At 48.6% G+C, this 12,114-nt stretch overlaps 1 protein-coding gene across 1 annotated transcript; it reads left to right on the top strand.

Moving 5' to 3' along the window:
- Positions 1 to 4,558: 4,558 nt before the first annotated feature.
- LOC115405464 (C-C motif chemokine 4-like) lies at positions 4,559 to 6,198 on the top strand. The gene is made up of 3 exons (XM_030115086.1): positions 4,559 to 4,685; positions 4,785 to 4,902; positions 5,861 to 6,198. Exons 1-3 carry the CDS (start codon positions 4,625 to 4,627, stop codon positions 6,048 to 6,050), a joined length of 369 nt encoding a protein of 122 aa, XP_029970946.1. The 5' UTR covers positions 4,559 to 4,624; the 3' UTR covers positions 6,051 to 6,198.
- The last annotated feature ends 5,916 nt before the right edge of the window (positions 6,199 to 12,114 follow it).

Below are 12,114 nucleotides of genomic sequence, written 5' to 3'. Positions count from 1 at the left end.
GAGCAGATGGTATTTATGACTAGCGTCGATATTTATGGGGTTTAATTTAAGTCGGGGGGGTTCAGGGGGGGTTTGGGAGCTGGACCATCAATAAACATGATCCAATTCAAACTCACGGCTCCTGGTCATTAAACCGAAACAAAGACTTCCTGTGTGGGCGGGGCTTACACACACTCAAACACACAGACAGTGATGAGAAACTAGATTCTGGATGAATTTGTCTCGTGCTTTTTGAGCCTCTCGAGCTTCCGTAGCTGCTTGTTTTGTCAGACTTTTTGATTGTTGTCTGTGTTTTCCTGAGTGAGGAATATATATGCCTGTCATTCTTGAAGTAAATATTTTGTTCTTCGCATTTAGTAAGTTCTGTGACTGTTGAGCTAACTGTTAGAAAGTCAATTGATTTTTCCATAGACGTTAGCATTAAGCTAGTAGAAGTGTTTTCTCCATAATGAATGTTTATTCACTGTCTTAAGACATCTTATCTGTACGGAGCGCATCATTCAGATGTTCTATGATGGTACGGGTTGAGAAACACTGCCCTCATCCTCCGGTTGGGCCTTGTGTTCCGTTAGCGTGTTAGCGTTAGCCGCTTGTCCTGCTGAAGCCACTGGCCTCTCTCCCTGTCCGCCATGCTGGGAGTCCAGTTTGGAGCAGATGAACCTGCCGCCGCCACCATCACAATCTGATCAAGTATTTCTTCATACCTCAGTGGCTTCAGCGGCTGTGACCTGAACGGAACCCGCCCACTGGAGCTTCTCAGCCAATCACAGACTTCCTTTTGCACTATACTCACTCACACATAAATATATTGTTCGCTGACATACGTATATTTTCTTTGTACATTTGCATATATGCCTATTTTTCTAGGAGAATGTATGCATGTGAGATGAGTGTGTGTGTGTGTGTGAGAGAAAATGAAACTGTTCAAGGAGAATGTGTGTGAGAGGGCCAGAATGAAATAAGTCTTGTCTGGACCCTCATAATTAGCAGTTAGCCCACACACAGGGCATGCCGACCTGAGAACTTTAAGTGGCATCGTTGCCGAAAGAAGACTACCGTACGTTTGGCTGGGCATATTCTGCCCTTGCGCTCTCGACATGCCAATGCCGCCTTTTCGTCGACCCCAACCGACGGCAGGCGAAGGAAGGTCGACCACGCCTCACCTGGCGCACCTGGAGGAGATTAGCTGCCCAACACTCCGAACGGAGGAGGAGCTAAGTCTAAGTAAGTCCTCACACACATGCACACACAGAACACACCCCACACTCATACCCACACACACACACACACACACACACACACACTATCATCAAATATAAACAGTTCCTGTGAGAGACTCTTAATTCCATAGTGACTCCATTAAAGGTATAATACAACATTTTGATTTCCGGGTGGATCACCTAAATAATTGGTGGGTCTGTTTGTCAATCATTCTGACGAGCTGCTTTCGTAAGGCGGTTCTCCGTGCTTGCGCCCAATCAGCTTCTCCCTTTTGCGCATTCAGAGTGTTTATGTAGCCGGTGAGCTTCTGAGCTCGTACTGACCGATGGCGAGTCTGACATACTGAAACTGGAACTGTTTCGGCAAAAAAAGCTTTATATATGAGCGAGGCGGATCGCAGAAACTGTAAACAGAGCCGTGCACGCTGGAGAAGAGGAGATCGCGCTCGTACACTTCCGCGTTTCCTGGGAGAAGCAGGAGAGCCGGGCGAATGGTCTGGAGCATGGCGTTGTTCAAAAAGTGAGTAACAGACGTGGGGCTTCGTCTTTTCGAGAAAATCGTGTATTCGACCTTTAACAACGGTTAGCTGCTGTGTTAGTAACTGTTGTACCCCTTTCCCACTGCAGCTAGCGGATCGATTCATGTTTTCGACCTGCTAACAATCATCTTCTAGACTCCTTTCCCACCGCCTGCAGACCCGGGTCTCACCTCCTGCTGGCGAGCCGCGTCGCTGCGTTTTCCCGCGCTGATGGTGTCCCACGTTGATGACATCATCAGCGCAATGGACCAAAACGAAAGTAAACAATGCAGCGGAACACCGTCCCCGTTACTGTGGACCAATCTCCTCCTCCCCACGGATCAGGGGAAGCTCTCTGGTCTCGCTGTCTTGCCGCTGCTGGGTCATGTTGACGAAGGAAATCTCACGCTGTGTCCAGAAACAACAACTGGCGCGCTAACGTAGCCGCGCTGCGTCGACGTCATCACGTAAGTTCCCGGATACGGAAGTTCCCACAAAAGCCGATAGAAAGCTGACCCAGTAAATTCCCGGGTCGATTGCAGGGTTGAACAACCCGGGTCTAAATGCCAATTAAACCCTTTCCCACTGCCATGAGGAGCCGGGTGTTAATGGGTTTAAACCGTTTTTTTGGAAAGTGGGAAAGGGGTTTTAGTGACCCTGTTAGTGATTGTTAGCTACTGTGTTAGCGACTGTTAGATGTTTACAGACGAGCGTCAGATTAGAAGTGTGAAAAGAAACTTTGTCACATTCTGAGATTCAGACATTGTGAAGTTAGAGAAGAAAGATGAGACACTGTCAGGAGAACACTGGAGAAGCTTCTGTTCTGAGAAAAAAAACCCTGAAGAGAAAGTTTCCTGTTTGACACCAAAAACACAAACTCATGATTTTATTTCACAGAACAAAAACTTCCTCTTTCCTCGTCGTCTCACTTCTGGATTTCTTTTCCACGAGTCCTCTTCTTACTGAGAACCAGGGTCCAGAGAACCAGGGTCCCAAGAACCAGCTCAAGAGAGCCAGAACCAACAGAACCAGGGCCCAGAGAACCAGGGTCCAAGGAACCAGGGTCCAGGGAACCAGAGTCCCAAGAACCAGCTCAAGAGAGCCAGAACCAACAGAACCAGGGTCCAAAGAACCAGGGTCCAGAGAACCAGAGTCCCAAGAACCAGCTCAAGAGAGCCAGAACCAACAGAACCAGGATCCAGAGAACCAGGGTCCAAGGAACCAGGGTCCAGAGAACCAGAGTCCCAAGAACCAGCTCAAGAGAGCCAGAACCAACAGAACCAGGGTCCAAAGAACCAGGGTCCAGAGAACCAGAGTCCCAAGAACCAGCTCAAGAGAGCCAGAACCAACAGAACCAGGGTCCAAAGAACCAGGGTCCAGAGAACCAGAGTCCCAAGAACCAGCTCAAGAGAGCCAGAACCAACAGAACCAGGATCCAGAGAACCAGGGTCCAAGGAACCAGGGTCCAGGGAACCAGTACCAACAAGACCAGTACTCAGAGAACCAGTACCAACAAAACCAGTACTCAGAGAACCAGTGCCCAGAAAATCTCTCTTGAAAAGAGAACCTTGCTCCCGACTCAAACCAGGATTTTACTCTTTTGTCTGCGTGATGCCAGGATTCACCTCTACGCTGACGACACTGTTACTTACTGCAGTGGATCAGCAGCTGCTGGAGCCACTGGTTCTCTGCAGGAGCTTTAGATGTGGTCCAGCTACACTCCTGACGCTACAACTAATCCTAAATGCTGACAAGGCCAAGTTAACGTTGTTCTCTAAAGCTGAGAAGAGGGAGGCCTCGTACTATTCCAGCAGTGTCACTCATGAAGGGTGTTCTGGAGGAGGGTCTTGGTGTCTGGCTTGATGACCCTCACTTTTAAACCTCATAGAGATAATATGACAAAGACACTCATACTGAAACTGGGTTTTCCTTCAGGATTAAGTTCTGCTTTTCTTTTAACGTGAAAAAAGGCTTTTCACTGCAACTTTTTTTTTAATCAGTTTTAGATTTTGGAGATTTGTTTTATGTGGACGCTTCTGCTCAATGTCTTCACAGGACAGACAGTCTCTATCATGTCTCTCATAATGAACTGTAAAGCCGAGACCCTCACTGTGACTGGTCCTCTGGTGTGGGACGTCCTCGTCCACCGGGAGACTGGGACATTGCTCGGTCTGTTGTCCTCCTCCATCTGCAGCTGAATCACCAGGAGTGTCGAGTCTCGCTGTCTGCGCTCAGAGGATTATTTGCTGCTTTCTGTTGCGTTTGCCGCAGAGAACTCGGAGAAAGAGCCTTTTTGTATTCAGCTCCATAAACGAGGAACCAGCTACAAAAGACTGACGGAACTCGTTCCCTTGATCTCTTTTAAAACCAGGCTGAGAACCTGAGACAGCTCCTTTTAACGTGCAACTGTTTTTTCTTAATTTTACTTGTAATTTATAACACTGTGTATTGGGATTGTAACTTTGTAATCCTCAGGACTCTCCTGAAAAAGAGGTTTTTAATCTCAGCGGGACATTCCCGGTTAAATAAAGACTAAAAAAATAAATAAATTCTGTCCCTGAAACCCAACTGGAACATCATCTGAGTCTGGTTCTGCAGGAAGTCTCCTCTGTAATCTGGAGCTTCGCTCTTCCAGGATGCTAATGCTAATGCTAATGCTAGCAGCTGCTGTGGCCTCAGGCAGTTCTCACAAATGTTTCCTCCCTACGGAGAACTTCACTTTCTGAGTAGAGCGCAGGAGCAGAAAGGAGAAGGAGAAGGAGGAGGAGGAGGAGGAGGAGGAGGAGGAGGAGGAGGAGGAGGAGGAGGAGGAGGAGTGTTTTCTGAGAAGAGAGCAGCTGCAGGAGATAAAAGCAGCTCAGACTCAGAGCTGCAGGAGAAGAAGACATGAAGCCTGAAGTGACGTCCGGACTCCTGCTGCTCCTGCTGCTCTCCTCCTGCTCTGCAGGTCAGTGCTGCTCCTCTTCCTCCTCATCATCCTCCTCTTCCTCACCATCCTCCTCATCCTCCTGTCCTCCTGTCCTCCTGTCCTCCTGTCCTCCTGCAGGTCCTGATCTGGACATCTTCTCCTCCTGCTGTCCAAACGTCAGCAAAATCCGGGTTCCTCGGGAGAAGATCGTCTCGGTGACGGCGACGCCTGGAACCTGCAGACCGGCTGCCATCATGTAGGTCACCAGGACTAGTTACTCTAACTAGTTACTCTCACTAGTTAAAGTAACTAGTTACTCTCACCTGTTATACTCACCTGTAACACTCACCAATTGCTCTCACTAGTGACTTTCTCTAGTTATACTAACTACTTACTCTCACCTGTTATACTCACTAGTTACTGCTTTAGTTACATTAACTAGTTACTCTCACCTGTTATACTCACTACTTACTGCTTTAGTTACACTTAGTAGTTACTCTCACCTGTTACACTCACGAGTTACTGCACTAGTTACACTCACCAATTCCTCTCATACGTCACTCTCACTAGTTGCACACACTAGTTACTTTAGATAGTTTCTGTTACTTGTTATACTGACAAGTTACTGTCACTAGTTACACTCACTAGTTACACTGATTAGTTATTGTCACTAGTTTCTGTTACATGTTATACTCACTGGTTACTACTACTAGTTACACTCACCAATTACTCCCACTAGTTAGTCTCATTAGTTTCTTACATGTTACAGACTAGTTACTTTCACTAGTTACACTAGTTAATTACTGTCATTAGTTATTGTCACTATACTCAACGAGTTACTCTCACCTGTTATACTCATCAGTTACTGTAACTAAGTAACTTTACTCTCACTAGTTACTGTCACAAGCTTCACTCAGTAGTTACAGTTACTGAATCCTGGAGAAATTCCTTCTTTGAGGATCAGAAAGGTTCCACCTGGAACCTCCGGGTTCTCCGGGTTCTCCGGGTTCTCCAGGTTCTCCGGGTTCTCCAGGTTCTCCGGGTTCTCCAGGTTCTCCGGGTTCTCCAGGTTCTCCAGGTTCTCCGGGTTCTCCGGGTTCTCCGGGTTCTCCAGGTTCTCCGGGTTCTCCAGGTTCTCCGGATTCTCCGGGTTCTGCTGCAGGAGGGTTCGTGGTGCGTTCACTGACCTCACAACATTCCTGCTTTTGTTCCAGAGTGGAGACGAAGAGGGGGAAGAAGATGTGTCTGGAGCCGGACTCCGCCTGGGCCAAGAACCTCCTGAAGGAGTTCTCAAGACCCTCCGGGTTCCTGAACGCCACGTCAAAACCCTCTGAAGGACTCTCTAAGATCCTACGGTCCCTGAACGCCACATCAAAACCTGAACACCTCATCAAAACTCTCTGAAGGGCATTCTAAGATCCTCCGGTCCCTGAACGCCACGCGGTGCTGCTCTCTGATTGGCTGACGCCTCTGACCTTTGACCTTCACCTGAATGTTTGACTCAGATGAATCTTGTGAAAAACTAATGAAACTTTTTGTATTAAAATGTTGAATAAAATCTTTGGATTCAGAAGTTTGTTGAAGAAAAGAAGAAGGAGACAACACAAATCAACGCAACACAAAGCAACGCAACACAAAGCAACTTAACACAAAACAACACAACACAAAGCAACGCAACACAAATCAACGCAACACAAAGCAACTTAACACAAAACAACACAACACAAAGCAACGCAACACAAAGCAACGCAACACAAAACAACACAACACAAAGCAACGCAACACAAAGCAACGCAACACAAAACAACAACACAAAGCAAGGCAACACAAATCAACGCAACACAAAGCAACTTAACACAAAACAACACAACACAAATCAACGCAACACAAAGCAACTCAACACAAAGTAACATAACACAAAGCAACTCAATGTAAAGCCACACAACGCAACACAAAGCAATGTCACACATGAAAAAGCAACGCAATGCAACACAAAGTAATGCAAAAGAACACAATGACAGTCATAAGTTGATATAAAGCAACGTGTTGATTACAGTGTAAAGTTGCCCCCCCCCCCCCGCGCGCCGTTGCCCCGCCTCCTCCTCTTGTTGCACCCCCCTCCCCTCAGTATCCCCCCCGCCCGGGGCAGCAGCTCTCTCCTCCCGGACTCGGACCGCCCGCCCGGCTCTCCAGAGCTGACGGATCCTCCATTGGCTGACCGGGACGGAAGCGACGGAGCGGCCGACAGACCGACAGACTCCGGGGGACGCAGCCGGGAGAGGCGGCAGTCTGTCGGGCAGGCGGAGGAGAGACTCCCGGTTAGCTGGAAGTTTTGGAGCGGAGCGGGTCGGAGCCACCGGGAGACGCCGGGAGAAGCGGCAGCCTGTCGGGCAGGCGGAGGAGAGACTCCCGGCTAGCTGGAAGTTTTGGAGCGGAGCGGAGCCACCGGGAGACCAAGCCGGGAGGAGCAGCCGCTTGTCGGTCAGGCGGAGGAGAGACTCCCGGTTAGCTGGAAGTTTTCTGCGGAGCCTCGACCAGAAGCTAACGCTAGCCGATAGATTAATCATTTCAGCTTTTCGCTTCTTTCAGGATTTTAGACTCTATTTTACGACTTTGGATGAAACCACGCGGACCTTTTGGATATTTTATCATGTTCTCCGCTGTTATCCGGAACACGGATCGTTTTTTAAGTCTTTTTTATAGATAAGTTTGGATCCCAAACTAGCCCGTTAGCCACCTAGCAGGCTAGCAGCTAAGCTCCCGAGTTCAAACGGACTTCAAGCCAAAGAGTTGGCCGCAGCTAGCGGTGCTAACAACAGTTTCCACGTCACCCGTATGCGTCGCTGCTCGTCCCCCTGTGGTGAAATCGAACTTTATTTGACTTTTACTTCATATTATGAGATGTCTGATATGCAAATGTGAGCCACATTACTTTTAAATGAAGATATGCAATCATCGAAGCAGCAGCTCACTTCACGTAGCATGCTAACGCAGAGCTAGCTTCTGACTTTCCGAGGCCTTTCTGGAACAAACGAACCTAAAAACCCCGGAGCCTTAATTCATCCCGGACTTTATCAGCTTCCCGATGACCGCGGAGGTCCGCGCCGCTCCGGAGAGCCCGTGAAAAGACTGCTGGACTCAGGAATCTCCGGGATTACACACGTTTGGAGTAACTTCAGAGTGAAAAGGTGAGTTATAAAAACACACGAACCCTCAGGTAGAACCTGTGAGAGGACATCTGTAATCTGAGTCTTCTTAGTAATCTGAGTCTTCTCCTCTGTGTAATCTGAGTCTTCTCCTCTGTGTAATCTGAGTCTTCTTCCATCTGTAATCTGAGTCTTCTTAGTAATCTGAGTCTTCTCCTCTGTGTAATCTGAGTCTTCTTCCATCTGTAATCTGAGTCTTCTTCCATCTGTAATCTGAGTCTTCTCCTCTGTGTAATCTGAGTCTTCTCCTCTGTGTAATCTGAGTCTTCTCCTCTGTGTAATCTGAGTCTTCTCCTCTGTGTAATCTGAGTCTTCTCCTCTGTGTAATCTGAGTCTTCTCCTCTGTGTAATCTGAGTCTTCTCCTCTGTGTAATCTGAGTCTTCTCCTCTGTGTAATCTGACTCTTCTTTCATCTGTAATCTGAGTCTTCTTTCATCTGTAATCTGAGTCTTCTTACATCTGTAATCTGAGTCTTCTCCTCTGTGTAATCTGACTCTTCTTCCATCTGTAATCTGAGTCTTCTCCTCTGTGTAATCTGACTCTTCTCAGTAATCTGAGTCTTCTCCTCTGTGTAATCTGAGTTTTCTCCTCTGTGTAATCTGAGTCTTCTCCTCTGTGTAATCTGAGTCTTCTCTGTGTAATCTGAGTCTTCTCTGTGTAATATGAGTCTTCTCCTCTGTGTAATCTGAGTCTTCTCCTCTGTGTAATCTGAGTCTTCTCCTCTGTGTAATCTGAGTCTTCTCCTCTGTGTAATCTGAGTCTTCTCCTCTGTGTAATCTGACTCTTCTTCCATCTGTAATCTGAGTCTTCTTCCATCTGTAATCTGAGTCTTCTCCTCTGTGTAATCTGACTCTTCTCAGTAATCTGAGTCTTCTTCCGTCTGTAATCTGAGTCTTCTTCCGTCTGTAATCTGAGTCTTCTTCCGTCTGTAATCTGAGTCTTCTCCTCAGTAATCTGACTCTTCTCAGTAATCTGAGTCTTCTTCCGTCTGTATTCTGAGTCTTCTTCCGTCTGTATTCTGAGTCTTCTTCTGTCTGTAATCTGAGTGAAACCTGAGTCAAAACGTGTCTTTTCCCTGATTGGCTCACTGAAGCTGTGTCCCCTGCAGTCGTACAGGTAACGCTCAGTGACAGAGAGGCGAGGGTTCAATTCCCCGAGTGCCCTGCAGCCCTGGACTGTGTCCCATGAAGGACTGTTTGGATTAAATCTGATGTTTACAGATGTTCCAGTGGGTGGCGCCGTTTATTACCGTATCAATATTCTTTCACAGCCGTCACCTAATCTGAGCTTCATGCTCCAATCCCAGTGTTTCCCGGTGTAGTCCCAGTGTTTCTGGCTGCAATCTGGGTGATCGCAGTGTTTCCGTGTGTAATCCAAGTATTATCTGAGTGTTTCCCGGTGTAGTCCAAGCGTTTCTGGGTTTAGTCCGAGTGTTTCCGATAAGGATCGACCGATATGGCTTTTTTAGGGCCGGTACCGATGCCGATTATTGGTATGATGCGCTTCGATGTGTCGAAGCGATATTCATTTGCAGTAAAAATGAACATTTTGGCGTCAAAATGTAGCTGTGGGCGGGGCTTAGTTCCACAGCCCAGAGGAGGGACTTAGTAGTGAAGAGAGCTGTGATGCTCAGGCCTTTTGCTTTTGTTCAGTTTGTAATTTTGTGATTACTTTATTATTATTATTGTTATTATTACTACTATCTGATACATGTAATCATATTTATCACACACACACACACACACACACACACACACACACACACACTCACAATAATGCAGTCATATCTCATCCATAACTTCCCCAAAACTCCAACATTGAACTCTCTGTCGCTGCTGATAACAACTCTGTCCTTCATGTTCTTGCATTCTGTCCCCTGTATGTCCGCGTACTGTGGGAATAAAAAAAGAATAAAATAAACAACGGAGAATCCTCCAAATCGAAGGTTCTTCTTCACAGACCGGTGTGTGTGTTTGTTTACCTAAACAGACAAACACACCGGTCTGTGAAGAAGAACCTTCGATTTGGATTATACTTGGAAGACCATATGAACTTTTTTGGAATAAATGGAGAATCCTGTTTGAACTGAAGTTGTAGCTACTGTCACGCTAAGAAATATGTTAAAATCAATGTACTTACTAGCCGATGCGCGTCCCCGTGGGGGGAGTCCTTTTTCGGCAGACAGTCTGTTCTCGGCCCGGTAACCAGTCAGGTCGGCCCGACCAACTCGCCCCACGCGTCTGTTGTCACGCGTTCACGCCACTGGAAAAAAAAAAACAGCAGTAGGTATGTGACAGGCTTGTGTTTGATTCCTCCCGGTTCCATAGCAGCGGCGCACCAGACAAATTTACCGGTATTTTTTTTTTCAGTTTTCAATGTGTGGCGTGAGTGCGCGACAGAAGACGCCTGGGGCCGAGTTGGTCGGAGTCGTCTTGGCTCGGGGCCGACTTGACTGTAATCCGCTGCCGGCCGGCGGCGACCGCTCCCGGCGTCCCGGCGTCCCGGCGAGCGGGCTGTCCGCCGGCGTCCGGCCGCTCTCCAGCCGGCGTCTGCTCTCCGGTCAGGAGACTGGAGGACAGACGGCGTGGTTCTGGAGACTGACGGGTCAGAGCTGGACTGTTTACCATTCTGTCTGAACTGCCTAGCTTAGCTACAAGCAAGCAGAAGTTGTTTGCTCATGTGATCACATCCCAATGCATTATGGGAACCGTAGTCAAGACAACGGACTGACAACCGGGTGGTCTTTATTACCGTATTTTCTGCAAAAAAAGGCGCACCGAAATATAAGGCAGACTGTTGGGCTTTGAGAAAATTGGAGGCTTTTAGGTGCGCCTTATAGTGCGGTAAGTACGGTAAAAACAATTTTTACCAGATATTGGTGGAAAAAAAAGGCCGATATCGGCCAATAATGCCCCTTTCACACTGGCCAAAAAACCCGTGTAAACCCGCTAATTACCCGGGTCCTCATGGCAGTGTGAAAGCGTTCACTCGGCATTAGACCCGGGTTTTTCAACCCTGCCATCGACCCGGGTTTTTAGCGGGTCGCGACTATTGGCTTTTTAGTGGGAGGGGCGAAAGGGAGCGTGAAAGGCAGACGCGAGTCGACGCGGTAACTTACGTGATGACGTTGACGCAGCGTGGCTACGTTAGCGCGCTAGCTGTTGTTTCTGGACGCAGCGTGAGGTTTCCTTCATCAGCATGACCCAGCATTGGCGAGATGGCGAGACCAGAGAGCTGCTCTGGATCCGTGGGGAGGAGGAGACTCGTCTACAGGTAACGGGGACGGTGTTCCGCTGCATTGTTTACTTTCGCTTTGCTCCGTCGCGCTGATGATGTCATCAACGCGGGACACTATCAGCACGGGAAGACGCAGCTCGCCAGCAGGCGGTGAGACGCGGGTCTGCAGGCAGTGTGAAAGGACACAAAAGGCGATTATTTGCGGGTCGAAAACAGGTGGCCCCGCTAGTGGCAGTGTGAAAGGGGTATAATTGGTCGATCCTTAGCTTCCGACTGTAGTTCGAGTGTTTCTCGGCACAACGCCTGTCTCCACTGAGCGAGGCATGGGGTTCAAACCCCTGCTGAGTCCTGTCGAGCTTCAGAGACGCCGTCGGACCGGAACAGGAGACAGGAGAACCTTACAGCAGACCAGTGGTTAGTTAGTTGGACGTCCCAGTCAGTGGTTAGTTGGTTGGACGTTACGGTCGGTGGTTAGTTGGTTGGATGTCCCGGTTGGTGGTTGGTTGGACGTCCCGGTCGGTGGTTAGTTGGTTGGACGTTACGGTCGGTGGTTAGTTGGTTGGATGTCCCGGTTGGTGGTTGGTTGGACGTCCCGGTCGGTGGTTAGTTGGTTGGACGTCACGGTTGGTGGTTAGTTGGACGTCCCAGTCGGTGGTTAGTTGGTTGGACGTCCCGGTCGGTGGTTAGTTGGTTGGACGTCCCGGTCAGTGGTTAGTTGGACGTCCCAGTCGGTGGTTAGTTGGTTGGACGTCCCGGTTAGTGGTTAGTTGGACGTCCCGGTTGGTGGTTAGTTGGACGTCCCAGTCGGTGGTTAGTTGGACGTCCCAGTCGGTGGTTAGTTGGTTGGACGTCCCGGTCGGTGGTTAGTTGGTTGGACGTCCCGGTCAGTGGTTAGTTGGACGTCCCAGTCGGTGGTTAGTTGGTTGGACGTCCCGGTCAGTGGTTAGTTGGACGTCCCAGTCGGTGGTTAGTTGGTTGGACGTCCCGGTCGGTGGTTAGTTGGTTGGACGTCCCGGTCAGTGGTA

The sequence above is a fragment of the Salarias fasciatus genome, chromosome 1 (assembly GCF_902148845.1).
Source record: "Salarias fasciatus chromosome 1, fSalaFa1.1, whole genome shotgun sequence".
NCBI lineage: Eukaryota > Metazoa > Chordata > Actinopteri > Blenniiformes > Blenniidae > Salarias > Salarias fasciatus.
The sequence above is the reverse complement of the archived record's forward strand: the minus strand, read 5'-3'. Positions and strand labels throughout refer to the sequence as shown.

Excerpts from the sequence above, each read along its gene's own strand:
- LOC115405464 (XM_030115086.1), top strand. The coding sequence starts at position 4,625 with ATGAAGCCTGAAGTGACGTCCGGACTCCTGCTGCTCCTGCTGCTCTCC. Across the intron at positions 4,686-4,784 it reads GCTCTCCTCCTGCTCTGCAG|GTCCTGATCTGGACATCTTC; the intron begins GTCAGTGCTGCT and ends GTCCTCCTGCAG. Across the intron at positions 4,903-5,860 it reads TGCAGACCGGCTGCCATCAT|AGTGGAGACGAAGAGGGGGA; the intron begins GTAGGTCACCAG and ends CTTTTGTTCCAG.